This window comes from Peromyscus eremicus, chromosome 8a, assembly GCF_949786415.1.
Source record: "Peromyscus eremicus chromosome 8a, PerEre_H2_v1, whole genome shotgun sequence".
NCBI classification, from domain to species: domain Eukaryota; kingdom Metazoa; phylum Chordata; class Mammalia; order Rodentia; family Cricetidae; genus Peromyscus; species Peromyscus eremicus.
Genome location: NC_081423.1, coordinates 40,707,201 through 40,721,090, shown reverse-complemented (window position 1 = coordinate 40,721,090; position 13,890 = coordinate 40,707,201). Strand labels below are relative to the sequence as shown.

Here is a 13,890-nt window from a genome sequence, read left to right as displayed (position 1 = left end):
TATGTGCAAGTGTGCCCACACGCACCCATTCCCACACACACACACCTCCCACACCCAATTAATAGAAGACCTTTGAAGAAAACAGCTGTTCAGGGTTATTGTCGGGAGAATAACCAGGAACCCAAATTACAGACCCTGGTGCAACCGGAATCATTAATTTCTTGCTGAAGTTAGGCAGCAAATTTAGAAACTAGTTATTTCACACACACACACACACACACACACACACACACACACACACATTCGGCTGTCAGCAGCTGACAACGATCAATACTCAGGAGGAAACAGGCAAGAAGAAACAGTTCTCACTGGAGAGCACAGTGCGCCTGAACAGCAGGAAGCCACCGCACACACCTCCACCAGATATTCCAACTCAGCCTCTCTAGGAAATCTACTCCCTATACCCGCCCCCGCTCGCCAACACCAACCCGCCTCTTGGGGAGACCCACACCAGCACTGGAGGTCCAGGCTTTCAGGAGGCCAAAGGACCACGTCCAGGGGTGACCCTCATCCTGGTACTGCTGCCGGACACTCAGTGAGGGAGCAGCTTCCCAGGAGCCACAGCCACCAGAAACAAGCACCGGATTTACAGCTTGCAGGGGTGACATCCAACGTGTCCTCTGTCCTCCAAGGGAGGGGACAGACTGGACTCAACCTAATCACACAGATGGCGGCGGCGGTGGCTCTAAAGAGGTGGCCTCAGATATGCTACTGCGCCTTGCTGTCCTCAGTCACCCCATCTTTAACTGGCATGACACGGTGTGACAGGCTCATTTGGGGAGAAGGAACTCGATGCCTCGAAGGTCAGTCATGGTACTTAAGTCGGGGCTGCCAGACCTGGTAATGAGACAGGACGGGTTCCCAGCTCCACACTGTCTCTCCTGCCCTCATCCTTAAAGGGAGAGGCTCAGGAGTTCTCTAAGAAGCCGCCCTTCCCCTGGGGCCCCTGGCTCAGGTACCTCGCCCTGGCCCCACAGGTACAACCCCGCCCTGGAAGGCAGCAAATGGCAGGTGTTCGTTCGGTCGGTGTGTGCAGCCCAGAGAGCATGCGAAAGGTCACCCCTCAGACCGGATCTAGACCAGGACCCAGGTTCGAAACCTGACCTGCTGGCATCTGGCAGAGTGCTGCCCTTCACTGCCCAGCAGGAGAGCTGCGGAGAAAGGCACTCCCGGAGAAGAGGCCTGCGGGAGACCCTCTTGTGGGAGTGGAGTAGGCCCACAAAGTGGTCTGTCTCCCAGATGTGGCAAAGAAAGAGATGTGTGCGGGAAGCCCCGGGGTTGAAGTTCCGCCACATTCCTTGAAGACTCCATCCTTTCCAGGCTCAGGGGTTCTCAGCACCCTGAAGCTCGTGGAAGCCATTCCTGAGGCTGAGCCTCCAGTCCTGGCCACTGACTACTGAGACAACCAGACAGCTCATCCCTCAGTCCTTGGTCATTAATGTGGGAACAACAAACAGGAGGGGCGAGTCCCTGCCTTCGGGAAGCAGTCTGGACCGGTCAGAAATGACCACGCTGTAGGACAGATTTGCACGGATGTCTCGCCAAAGAGAGCGGGCACCCAGGAAGGCCTCCCACGCAGGCAGGCAGATGAGGAAAGGGAGGTGGCTCTGGAGAACTCCTGGGGCTACAGTGGCCAAACCCACTTCCTGGAGGCCACTGGCGGGGAGATAGTTCTAGAAAGATGTCAGAGGCTTGGGCTCCCTCCCAGGTGGGAAGCGGGAGGGCACCACTCAAAGACTGTTTTGGGTTCCAGACAGTCAGAGAGCTGAGTGGTGCAAAGTGAAGCCTTGGCGCACATGACGCCATCCATACCGCGTTACCTCCCAGCTATGGCAATGCTCAGACCTGTGCCACCTCCACGGGGGCCAGCCCTCCCTCCCAGAGCTCTAACCTTTCAGTGACAGCATAAGCTTCCCACCCTCTCAGCCACAGAGAAGCTAAGGAACCAGTCCCTACCCAAAGCCAGGTCCCGCTGAACCGCAGCCATGCTGACGGCTGTCAGGGGCTCCAAGGCTGCGCTAAGTACTTCTGGGCTTGGGGCTTTGCGCTCAGTGACCTGTGACTAGTTCACCCTCAAAAGAAATTCCAGGATAATTACTGTCACTCTTGTGACACAGACCAGGGGTTTCAGGTGCAGACGTCAGGGATTCTAGTCCCCACCTCGGCCTGGGGACTGGAATCAGGCTGTGGGGTGGCAAAGCTGGAACCTTGTACCTGGCCAGCCACAGTCTAAAAGAGCAGGAAGGTCCTATCATAGCATCACCCAGGGGCCTACTGGGGAGATTTAGTCCCAAGGCAATGGCCTCTCCGCTCTGCTCAGACATCCCAGTAGGAGGGAGTGGAGGGATGGGCTGAGAGACAGGTCCTTTTTCCTAATCAGATATGGAGAAACAGAATATTGAAGGGCTCAACATCACTGTGTGTGTGTGTGTGTGTGTGTGTGTGTGTGTGTGTGTGTGTGTGTGTGTGTGGTGTGTGTGTGTGTGGGTGTGTGTGTGGTGTGATTATGCATGTGAATGTCCAGGTGTGTGCTCCCATGCCCATGCATGTGGAAGCTAGAAGGACATGGAGTCCCTTCCTTTACCACTCACTGCCTTATTGCCCTCAGACAGGGTCACTCACTGGTCAGAAGGTCACTGTTTGAGCTAGCCTGGCTGTCCAGCAGGCTCTGAGACTCCAACTGTCTTTGTCCCCAATACCGAGGTAACAGGCACACACACACACACACACACACACACACACACACACACACACACACACACAGCCGGGTGCTGGAGATTCAAATCCAGGTCCCCAGGCTTACAGAGCAGCCATCTTCCCTACCGAGCCATCTCCCCAACCCCCAACATCATTCTGCCTAGCGTTGTTTTAGGTGAAAGCTTCTGTCCCGAGAAAGTGGAAGAAAACCACCCAGCATCTGAAGCTCCGAGTTCTCTCAAGAGCAAAGGCAAGAAACCCAGGGCCTGCTTTCTGCCTTTCCCTCTCCTATCAACACTCAGCAGAGGGCAGCAAACAGGAACCATGGAAAGATAAGAGAGAGGAGAGTGCCACATGGAGAGAAAGCTACACACGCATAAACACACACCCACCCGCCGCCGCAGCAAGCGGAATTGTTTAGCTTCCTCTAGCTTCCAAAGTATGAACACTCCGCCTCCTCCAGTGAACGGGGCCAGGCAGAAAAAAGTCGAAGCTGAGGAGACACGAGTTCTTTTTTCAGCTTGAGAAAAATATGCAGTGGACTGGCTTTTCGTGTGTGAAGGGGAAGGGCTGCACTCAGGATCTGTCTGAGGGGAACGAAAGGAGGCCGCCGACCTGGGGAGATGCAACAGAAGCCAGCATTGAACCTTCCCGCCGTGTTAGCAAAAAATCTGAGCCCATGCCTCCCCTGCTGTGGACAAGGCCACACTCCGAATCTCGGTCCAAGATGGGCAGGGCTGATGGGAACACAAACTTTAGCCACAGATTCTGCATGTGAGGGTGAGCCCAGGCTGGCCCGACCTGACGCAAAGCACCAGGATTCTGGGTAGACGTGCTTGTTAGCTTCCGCTCAGGGTACCCCTCTCTCCTACGAGTGTTCAGATCCTTCTGTGGGGGGCTATTCTTTCTCGGACCCGAGTGGACCAACCCACCCCCCAGCTCCAGCATGGATGGAGTCTACTGGTAGACACGTGGTTGTGACAGTTTCTGAGCATGACAACCCCAAACTGGGACAGGAGGACCAGCTAGGGCTCATAAGAAAGATGGCCCCTTCTCTCTTCCACACAGGCAGCTAGAGACAGACTCTCCGTCAGGATTGTGTTCTGTTACCACAGGGACTCGGTCTAGGTCTGAGCTAACAGAGAAAACACAAGAGAACCCACATCAGCCAATACTTAGAACCACAGTGGTCCCAGGAGCCTGTGTGCTTCTGTATTGTTTCAGGCTGAATCCACTGTTACTCGAAACAGATACAGAAGAGAACACAGGGAGGCTCTGAGGGCCAGTTAGTTCTGTCTGCTGTGGACAGGAACACTGCCACGTGCCACATACCTTTGAATCCCTCTACCCCAAGCAGGGTCCCTTCACGGACTTAACGTTTAATCCATTTTATTTGCTGGCCTCCAAGACTCTGCGAGATCATCTTGGCTCTCAGGGGAAATAATGGCAGAGAAGGCACAAATATTAGCCTGTGGAGGAAAAGCCTCCGCTGTGAAACAGCTCGTGAACCTCAGAGAACTGCATTCTGGTCTGCATGTCTCCTGGGAGAACCTGTTTAAGTGATCACCCCCTCTGGGGCCCCAGTTTCCATCAGATAAAAATAAAGGGGGGGGTGCACTAGATGTCCCCTAAAGCCCCCTGCCTGCTCTGGCACTTTTAGTCATTCAACAAACACATTCTCTCTTTCCAGTCTCCAGACATCTGAAGGCAGGGAGGCCACCGTGGAACCCATGGCAACTCATACCTGTAGAATCTACCTCCTGTAACCCCTCCACCAGATGTGAGAACAGTGGTTCAAGATTCTTATACAAACTCTCTGCTTTCAGACTCAGGCATCCATAGAGGATGTGAAGGACCAGGTAGCTATGCAGAACAGAGAAGTCACTGAGAGGAGCAGTGAGCTGTACAGGGCCTCCTTCACCTCCAGGCGCCTTTTATAAAGTGACAAAAGACACCCTGGATGCCACCTCTGAATAAGAGTCGGCTGTAGACAAGGTACAATTAGCAAGCTAGATGGTTATCTTTTAAATAGGCCTTTGCTTTCCCATCCCTGGCTCCATTATCTGTTACCTGTCACCAGAGCCAACATACAAAAAGCTGCCTGAGAGGAGAAGCTAGAACATGAACAAATGCCCAAGCTGGGGCTTTAGCATGACTCTAGACCTTTCCTACACCCACTGCCAAACTCATGGACTCCTGGGGTGTCAGGATCAGAAAAGCCATAACCAAACATCTATTTCCCACATCACAAACGATGCCAGCAGCCCAACTTGAGAAGGCTCGTTGAGCAACAGACTGAGGCCGAGTCTGGGATTGGTGGTAAAGATTGATTAACAATGTCTGCCCTGGCCATGGGTGGGTGGGCACCATGATGATAGAGATTTGCCTCCCTCCTTTCTGAATCTATACACATTTCACAGGTGAGGAATACAAGGCCCAGAGAGGTTAAACCACTCCCCTGAGGTCACAATGAACTTAAGGCAAGAGAAGACCGAGAGTCAGACCTCTCTCCCAGACTTTCCTCAGTGTGGCTCCTAGGCAGACAGCAGGCCCAGGAGGAGGAGGAGGAGACAAGAGGCAGATTTGCTCTGGTAAGTCAAGAACCCTTCATGGTGGCATCAGATTTCATCTGGGCAAGCTGACAGAGAAGTGATTAGCAGTCTCGGGGATACCAACCCCTCCTTGGAAAAGTAAAGAAACCGCTCCAGACCACAATTCCATGGTACTTAACTTGCTGACGGGCAAGGTTCTGCTACCAGGAAGACTGAACAGGGGTAAAGTATTGATTTCCGGGTGCTCCAAGAAGAAAGTCCAGCTCTGACACAATGAGAAAATAACCCTGGTACTTGGAAAATCATACTGGTATTCCACGATCCCACCGATCTCTACCAAACAGACGCCATTACCCAGGGAAGCCATTTCTCACCAGAGATCCTGGCTCAGAAGTGGGGAAGCGCTGCACTGGAATTCCTACTGTGGGATTGGAAAAACCAGCCTCCAAGCCTGCAAGATGAAACCACTCCCAGAATTAAACTAAGATGTCAGGCTGCCTAGGGAGTGGGAATGAGAAGGATCCCCCAGTTAAAACAAAATGGCCTCGAGGCCGGCTTTCCTTACTCAATCTCGCAACTTTCAGGAAAGCCGGCTGTGTGACCAGCTAGACTCTGAGCACATGATGTGTGCTTTATGAATCCAATCTTCTGCCTGGTGGCCCCAGCAGTACCGGGATGATGAGGCATCAGGTCAAGAGCCACTAGAATATCACAGGGATAAAGTCCCAACAGTCGTTTTTCTAGAGCAAGGTCTCATGTAGCCAGGCTGGCCTTGAACTCTTGAACCTCTTACTGTCACCTCCTGAGGACTAGAATTATAGACGTGCACTACCCTTAGGTTTATGTGGTGCTGAGGATCGGACACAGCCAAGCACTCTATCAATCCAGCTACATTCCAGCCCAGCACTTATTCCTACCAGAAAGATCACGCGGACATACTTGGGGTGACTCCCAACAGAGTCACAACTGGTCAGCACTGTCCCAACAACTCTGGGTGCTGAAGACTGTTTCCCAGCGAGCCATCTGACATGCTCCCTGCAGGCTCCGGGACATGGAAGGGTAGGAGAAGCCAGCCTCTTTCCTGGAGGCCAACTGACATTCCGAAGAGGGGCCGGAGGGCTCTGCATCTGCAGCAGAATGGAACACAAAGGGGCTGTGTGGAAATTTGGCAGAGTGTTCTAGAAAGGCAGCCCATGAATGCTGAATCCTGCCGCACCTACCAGGGCCCATCCTTGGGAAACAGTTCCCTTCTGTGATCCCCAAGAAGCAAGGATAATCACACAGCAGCCCTCCCAGACCTGTTCATCATCTCTCCCTTCCCTCTATGCCATTCCAGAGAGGCAGACAAAAAACCAGAGCGCCAAGGGGTCCAGGTAGCACCTCTAAGAGGCACTCGGTAGCTGCTCCCCTCTCTGCCCAAAAGGTGGCCTTACTCCATCAATACCCTCTTGCACAGTGAGTAATTTACCATGAAAGCTAAGGCCAGACTGGCAGTTAACCCTGACCTTCCTGCTACACACCTGGGTCTATAGAAAATGAAAATTAGGATGTCTTTGGCCTCCACCGCAAGTGAAATACGAGGGCTCTCTCCAGGCAGAGGCAGAATGTCATCAGCTATTTTAGAACTGTTCACAGCTATTCCACAGGAGAGTCTGCACCTGGCTGGACACGCCCCCCTCTCAGCCAAGGCTGTGTCCAGCAGAGCATCCCAAGGTAGGGACACTATAAAGGACCTCAAGAAAGGAAAGAAGAGTGGCCTGCCCCACTCGCTGCTGGCACACGGACAGCATCACAGAATGTTGGCATCAAACCATACACACGGAGCAAGCATGGCTCAGAGAGAAAGGTCAGACTCATCAACGCACAGCAAGTTAACAGTTGAGCTGAGAACATAAGTCTGTCCTCCTGCCACTGACACCACATGGGCAGTCACAGAGGAAAGAGATTTCCCACAGGAAAACCCCACTCAGACAAAGAGTTTAAGGGAGAGAAGCCTAAGCTGGCTGTCAGAGTTTGAACCAGGGATTCAGAAATGGAGTTGTTTTTTTTTTTTTAACTTTGCAAACAGTAAGGTCTACCAGATAGATAGATCACCCAGACCTCTGGGATGATTCACAAATTACCAGAGTGACAAGCCAAGTTCAAATTGATCTGCTCTGTAGCAAAGAGTCCTCCATGCCCCAGAAGCCAGAATGCCCAGATGGCAGCCTAACACTGGAAGGGAAGGGCGTTCAAGCATCAATCTTAAGAAGTCAGCCTCATCCCACAAGGCCAGCCAGCAGTCAGTCAAGGCTGACCCTGATGCACAACTTCCCACGAGGCCAAGGAAATCCCGTAAGAAACTTGGATATGTCCCACTGGAGGAGACAGTTCAAGCATGCCCATGCTTGCCAGGAGCTGGGGTAGAGAAGCTGGGATGGTCAGAGGAAAGTGACCGAGCTTATCTATCCCAGGAGGCTACTAGTCCACATCAATGCACACACACACACACACACACACACACACACACACACACACACAACTTTGAAGAGGCAGATCATCTCAATTTTGTCTACAACAATCACATCTCAGCATTAAAAAGGAAAGCTGGAAGCGTTCTGTCCTAGGGGCACTAGGCACCTGTAGCTCTGTGACATTTGGAGAGCTCTCTACCAGAGGATCTATGTGACTTCTGGACTCCTCCAAGGATCAAAGGCGACAAGTTCAAGGACAGGCACTCAGTCCCTACCTGACCTCCTCTGAGGTAAGGGCTCAGTATTCTCAAGAGAGGCAAAGAATCTGATTAAAATAGAGGCTGGGTGCAGTGTATGTTGGGGGGTTAGATGGCTCACTGGTTAAGAGCACTGGCTGGTCTTCCAGAGGACCCAGGTTAGATTTCCAGCACGCATATGGCGATTCAGAGCCATCTGTAACTCCAGTTTCAGGGGATCCTACGCCTTCTTCCGGCCTTAGTGGGCACCAGGCATGCACACAGTGCACACACACACACACACACACACACGTAGGCAAGGAACACATATGCATTAAATAAATAAAAACAAAGGTTCCAGGTGGGAGTCTTAGAGGAGACCCAGGCGTCCCTGTGTAGATGGCAACCCAGAAGGTTCTGGTCAGAGTCGAAACACTAGAATTAGCAGGTGATGATGGGGGCTAGGGTAGAGACGATCCGAAGAACACCCGACAAGAACGACCAATATCTCCATTCCCACCGACAGAAGGAACAATCCTGGGTGGCACGGAGATGCAGGTAGGATCCTCCAAGGAGAGTGCTGAAGAAGCCAGGAATAACAGACGGCAATAGGAGGAGAGGGGTCAGCTAGGAAAAGGGCTCAGGGCTGAACGCTGCTTTAGGCTGGAGTAGGAGCCTGGGTAAGTCTTTGACCTTCCCAGAGCCTCGATGTTCCCATCCCCAAAATGGGAAGCTCTGTCTCGGAGCAGACACGCAGGGCAGGTGGAGCAAGGAATTGCAGGCTGGGAGAGAGAGTGGTCCCCACCCTCGGCCGCGGACCACTCACCTGTACCGCCGCGGGGGCCACTGCCACCCCCGATCCCCCAGGGCTACCGTCCGGCTGCCGCTCGCGGTACAGAGCCCAGAGCCCTACGTTGGGCAGGAGGACCAGGGCCGCCAGAGCCAGCGCTACCGCCTGCAGGAGCCGCTTCTCTTTGCGCCTCATCGGGGCCGGTCCGCCCCGCCGCGCCCCGTCGCGCCCGCCCCGGCTTTGCGCGTCTGCCCGCCCGTCCGCCCGGCGGCGGCAGCAGTTCGGCCAGCAGAAGCGGCCGCGGCGCCGGCCCCGCTCCAACTCCGCGGCACTTCCGCTGCTCGCCGGCGGGGGAGCCGGACGCCTCCACCGTGTCGCCGCCGCGGGGGTGAGCTCCAACCCCGCCATCCCCCGGCAGCTCATCCCAAGTTCTGCACCTCGCCTCCCGCCTAGGGATGCACGATTGGTCTTTATACACCTCCTTCCTTCAGTCCTCCATCTACTTACAGAGGATATTAGCCTTCCGGGGTGCACGGGGTCCTGGCTCCTGTCCGCTTCCCCCCGCGGGACGCAATGGTGCGTCCCGCTTCTCCGCCTCTCCCCGCCCGCCGCAGCTTTGCTAAAGTCCCGGAGTTGGGGAGTTGGGCGCTCGCTGGGGCCGCTGGGCGCGCGATCGGGGACACCCCCGGGGATCCACGCGGCTCTCCGCAGTCCTCGAGAGCCCCGGGGCTGCGAGGACAAGATGCAACCTATCACACTGCGATGCTGCATCCTACTCTCTTCCTGGCGCTGCCCCGCGACAGGCAGACAAGACCTGCCTTTGACCTGGAGACTCCGCGCAACCTGTATGCAGCGGGCAGCGGGCACCGTGCGCATCGCTCAGCAGGCTGCCCTGTTTCCTTCCTCCTTTTCTGCAAGCTGTGCAGTGCGAGTGCCCTGTCACCAGTCTGGGCTCTTTGCAAAACCAACGAGATGAGAGCCACCTATTCTCATGCACATCCAACCCGGTGGACTTGGACTGCTTTCCAGTCCCAAGTGTGCTTCTGGACACAGTGCCCAGAGCCCTTCCCGAAACCTCGTGTCGTTTCTTTTTTCCCATTCAAACCACCAGTGAGCGCCCACGATGGGGAGTGGGGAGTAAGGAAAAGCAGAGCGCGCACTGGTTCCTGGGGGCTGCAGCCCCGAATGCTCGGTGCCCGGGACGAGGCTGTGAATGCCATGGCTACATGCCCAAAGAAGTCCGACTTCTGAGCCGCAGACCTGGACTCACACGAAGCCTGTGGGATCCTCCTCCAGGCGCTTTTGACAGCTTGCTCCCAGATGCCCAAGAACAGCTCCTGCTTTCTGCCTTGCTCTCTGCCAACTTTCCTGCAGGCACACACACACACACACTCTGCTTCTCCAGCGGAAGCCACTGAGCCCTGTGACTCCCCAGCCCTAGCGTGGGACCAATGTCCTAAATTCTAGCCTTGCAGTTCTTTCACCTCTAGGCTAAGCAGTGGTTTTACTGACATCACAGCTTGGGCCCCCTCACTGCAGAGTCCACAGTCCTGGGTCTGTTGCTAGCTTTGCGTGTTCTTCCAAGTGCTGTTGACCACACAGATCCTTGTACCCGCCCCCCCCCCATAAAAACTCTTCGTCTATGTCAGGGACACCTCTGTCTATGTCTGGGGAAATCACCACCTCTTCCCCCAAGTCTCCCCAAACCCAGCCTCCTTGCTGAACATGGCAGGCTCTTCGTCTTATTCCCTATACCTAGGTGTACCCTCTGACCATTCTTCGATTATAGCTCCTACCCTGACGTCTTTTAAAAAATAATGTATAGGGGCTGAGAGATGGCTCAGTGGTTAACAGCACTTGTTGCTCTCCCAGGGGACATGTGTTCAGTTCCCAAGAACCAGATTGGGCTCCTGGCCCCCATATCAGACAGCTCACAACTGCCTGTAACTCTAGTTCCAGGGCATCTGATGCTCTCTTCTGGCCTGTGTGGGTACCTGCATACATGTGATGTACCATGCATACATTTAAGTCTGCTACAACATACATTAACAATTTTACTTTTTAAACCATTAAAACACGATTATTATATTTCTTTTGTATGTGTGTGTTCCCCTGGAAGGATGAGGGATGCTTCTAAGACTCAGGAAGTAAATGAGTCTTACAAGGTAAGTTTAGAAAGTTACAAGATGTCAAGGTTCCTCCCTGCGGTTACTTAAGTTGTAATAATCCTGAAGAAAGAGGATCCTCAGGATCAACTATGCAGTCTTCGGGTTGCGCAGGGAGCTCCAGGATGCATGAGCTCTCGCCCATACCGGTGTGGGCTTTTCAGTGATGTCCCTGCAAATAGTCCACAGAGCCTACTGCCCCCCTCAGCCAGACTTGGGTGGAATCATTTCTTTGGTATGTTGTCCGTGTCCTATCTGTGATAGACATTTGCTCGCATGTCCCCAGGAGAAGTCACACATGCACACCCTACAGTTTGTTTAACCAGTCATCTGTTGATGGACATTTGGGCTGTTCCCGTCATTCCCCAGTGGCGAGTAATGCTGAGCCCTGTGTCTGGTGCTACCATGAGTACGCAGCATTGGTATGGTTAGACCACACTGCTTCCCACCTCTGAGCATGGTACAGGTAGCAGCAGCCATATTGACCGTTATAAATGTCGTGGCTTCCCTTTGCCTTAGAATAACCCATGAAAGGGCTGAGGAAATGGCTTGGTCAGCAAAGCGTTTGCCTCACACACGTGAGGACCTGAGATCCAATCCTCAGATTTGGAAATTTGGAGAGCTGGGATCACAGTAGCTCATGCTTATAATCCTAGTGGCAGTGGGATGGGGGTGGGGACATGCGGGTCCCTAGAAGCTCTCTGGTCAGCTAATTTTTTTAAAAAAAGGGGGGGGGAAGGCATCTGTGGAATAACACCAAAGTTGACCTCTGACCCCTACATGCATGTACGTACACACACACACACACACACACACACACACACACACACACACACGCTCTAACCTGTGAGACTTCTTAGCTTAAAGCCTAGATTTTGCCATTTCTCATCCTCTCCCAGTCACCCTGATTTTTAATACCTTACACACACACCTGACAGCCTCACCTCAGGGTCTAGCTCCATAGTTTGGTCAACTTGATATAGCCTACAGCCATCTGACAGGGGACCCTCAACTGAAGACTTGCTTAGTTCAGATAAGCGAGTGGGCAAGTCTGTGAGGGATTGGTTTTGATTATTAATTGATATAGGAGGGCTCAGCCTGCAATGGGTGGTCCCTAGGCAGGAGGTCTTGAGTTGTTATAAGAAAGCTAGAGGAACATGAGCCTGGGAGTGATCTAGAGCGTGAGCAAGCAGCCTTCTTCTGTGAGTCCTCTCTTGAGGCCTTACACTGACTTTTTCCAATGACAGAGTGTGACCTGGAAGTATAAGCCAAACAACCCCCTCCCCCCCCCCACCCCCACACACAGTTGCTTTTGGTCAGAGTATTTTGTCATTAGCACCAGAAGGGAACCAGAACTGGGCCTTTGCAAATTTCCAGAACTCTCTTCCTCTCAAACCTTTGCAGGGTTCTCTTCTTTCTGTCAGGAACCAGACCAGAGGTCCTACCTCTTGAGATGGCTTCCCGAGCCTCCATCTCAGAAATCTCATCTTCATTTGCCTGGTTTTCCTAGAGAGCAGGTCTGAGGCTGGGCATCCCTGTCAAAAAACACGAGTCCTGAGCACTTGGAAAAGCAACGTGTCCATGTCTCCTACAAGCACCTCCATCTCAGCCAACGCATAACACCTGCCTTTACTGCTAACCAGTAAACCAGGGCCTCTTCCTGCAGAGGAATTTGTGACAAGTACCCAAGGACCTCAGGTCACTGTCCCCTGCATCTTGTGAAGCCGAGGACCCAACTGGATGTCCCGCTCAGTAATTCCTGGCTGTGTGAAGCATGCAATTAATGTCACTAGGGAAGGAATGCAGGCGGTGTTTCTCTCCCCCCCTCTTCTTCCAGCTCCCTAGGGCATCCCACAGGAAATTGGATTTGAGCTTTCTCACGACTTAGCAAAGTCACTTGTTGATCAAAGCTCGCAGCAGCTCAATCTGCCCCCAATGGGGACTTGAGTCTGAGAAGCCAGCTTTAATCCAAAGTCTCTTTGATCACTTTCTACCATGTGGGATGGACCCGACAGGAGGAGGGCTCCTGGGATTTTATCCTACTCAAAGAGAAAATGCCACTTCCCTGGGAAACTGAGCTAGCCGTGAAATGAAACTCACAGGAGATGTCGCTTTCAGACCAAGCCATGTCACTAAGGCAGGAGTAGCCATTAAATGAGATAGTGCACACACAGGACTTATGGCAGACCCTGTCCAATGTGAGCATGGTGACTGTGGGTGGAAAGAAAGCTGATCACTAACAGAAACATGGAGGCGAGAGACGCAGGAGTGTCGGCTGCAGGGCAAATCACACTGCTCTGGTCTGTGCCTTGTTCTTCTCGCCTGGAATCATCTACAGGCACCTTCTTCCTGCTCCTCATTTTCTGGCCCTGAGACCCTGAATTTGCTGGTGCTTCTTGCCAGCTGCTTGCCAGATCTCCCCAGGTGGCCAGCTGGTGCTCATCCCAGGTCCCCTCTGGAACATGACCTCTTCACGTTGATGCTTCTGAAAATGCTCTCTCCCAGTCTGCATTTCACTGCAGTTTCTTCAGGGCACACAGCCCCCTTTGCCATAGGCTCGTGCGCCTTCATCATCGGAGGAGCTACACACAGTCTCCTTTAAGAGCCTCCGGGCAGGCAACTTGGCCTCTCACACCCTACCACAGCTGCCCCCGGAGAAGCGCAGATCCTGATACTTCAGAAGGGATTAAATCATGTGTCTGATGAGGGTCTCATCTCCACCTTCCCATTCTCACTTCTTTTCGCATTTCTTTAACGAGCTGTTTGTTTCCACGGCTGGTTCTTTAGTGCTCTACCCTGTCATCAGGAACGAGAAGAGCCACTCAGTGAAGAGTGGAGAGGGTGACAGGTGCACGCCTTCAGCACGCAGCACAGCTCTGGCTGGGTGTCCTCACCTTCCTTCAGAAGCCTGGCTGCAGAGCCAGGCTGGCACAACCAAGCTCTAAGCAGAGAGACATGAAGTCCTTGAGGTGTAGGCGAGGTCAGTCTGTTTCCAAC

General features: G+C 53.3%; 1 protein-coding gene across 1 annotated transcript in view; it reads right to left on the bottom strand.

Moving 5' to 3' along the window:
* Galnt10 (polypeptide N-acetylgalactosaminyltransferase 10) overlaps positions 1-8,998 on the bottom strand; it is a 149,534-nt gene extending 140,536 nt beyond the window's left edge. The window contains exon 1 of the mRNA XM_059270602.1: positions 8,765-8,998. Within this exon, the coding sequence (XP_059126585.1) occupies positions 8,765-8,923 (159 nt within the window). The 5' untranslated portion in view covers positions 8,924-8,998. The remainder of the gene's footprint in view (positions 1-8,764) is intronic.
* Positions 8,999-13,890: the final 4,892 nt, after the last annotated feature.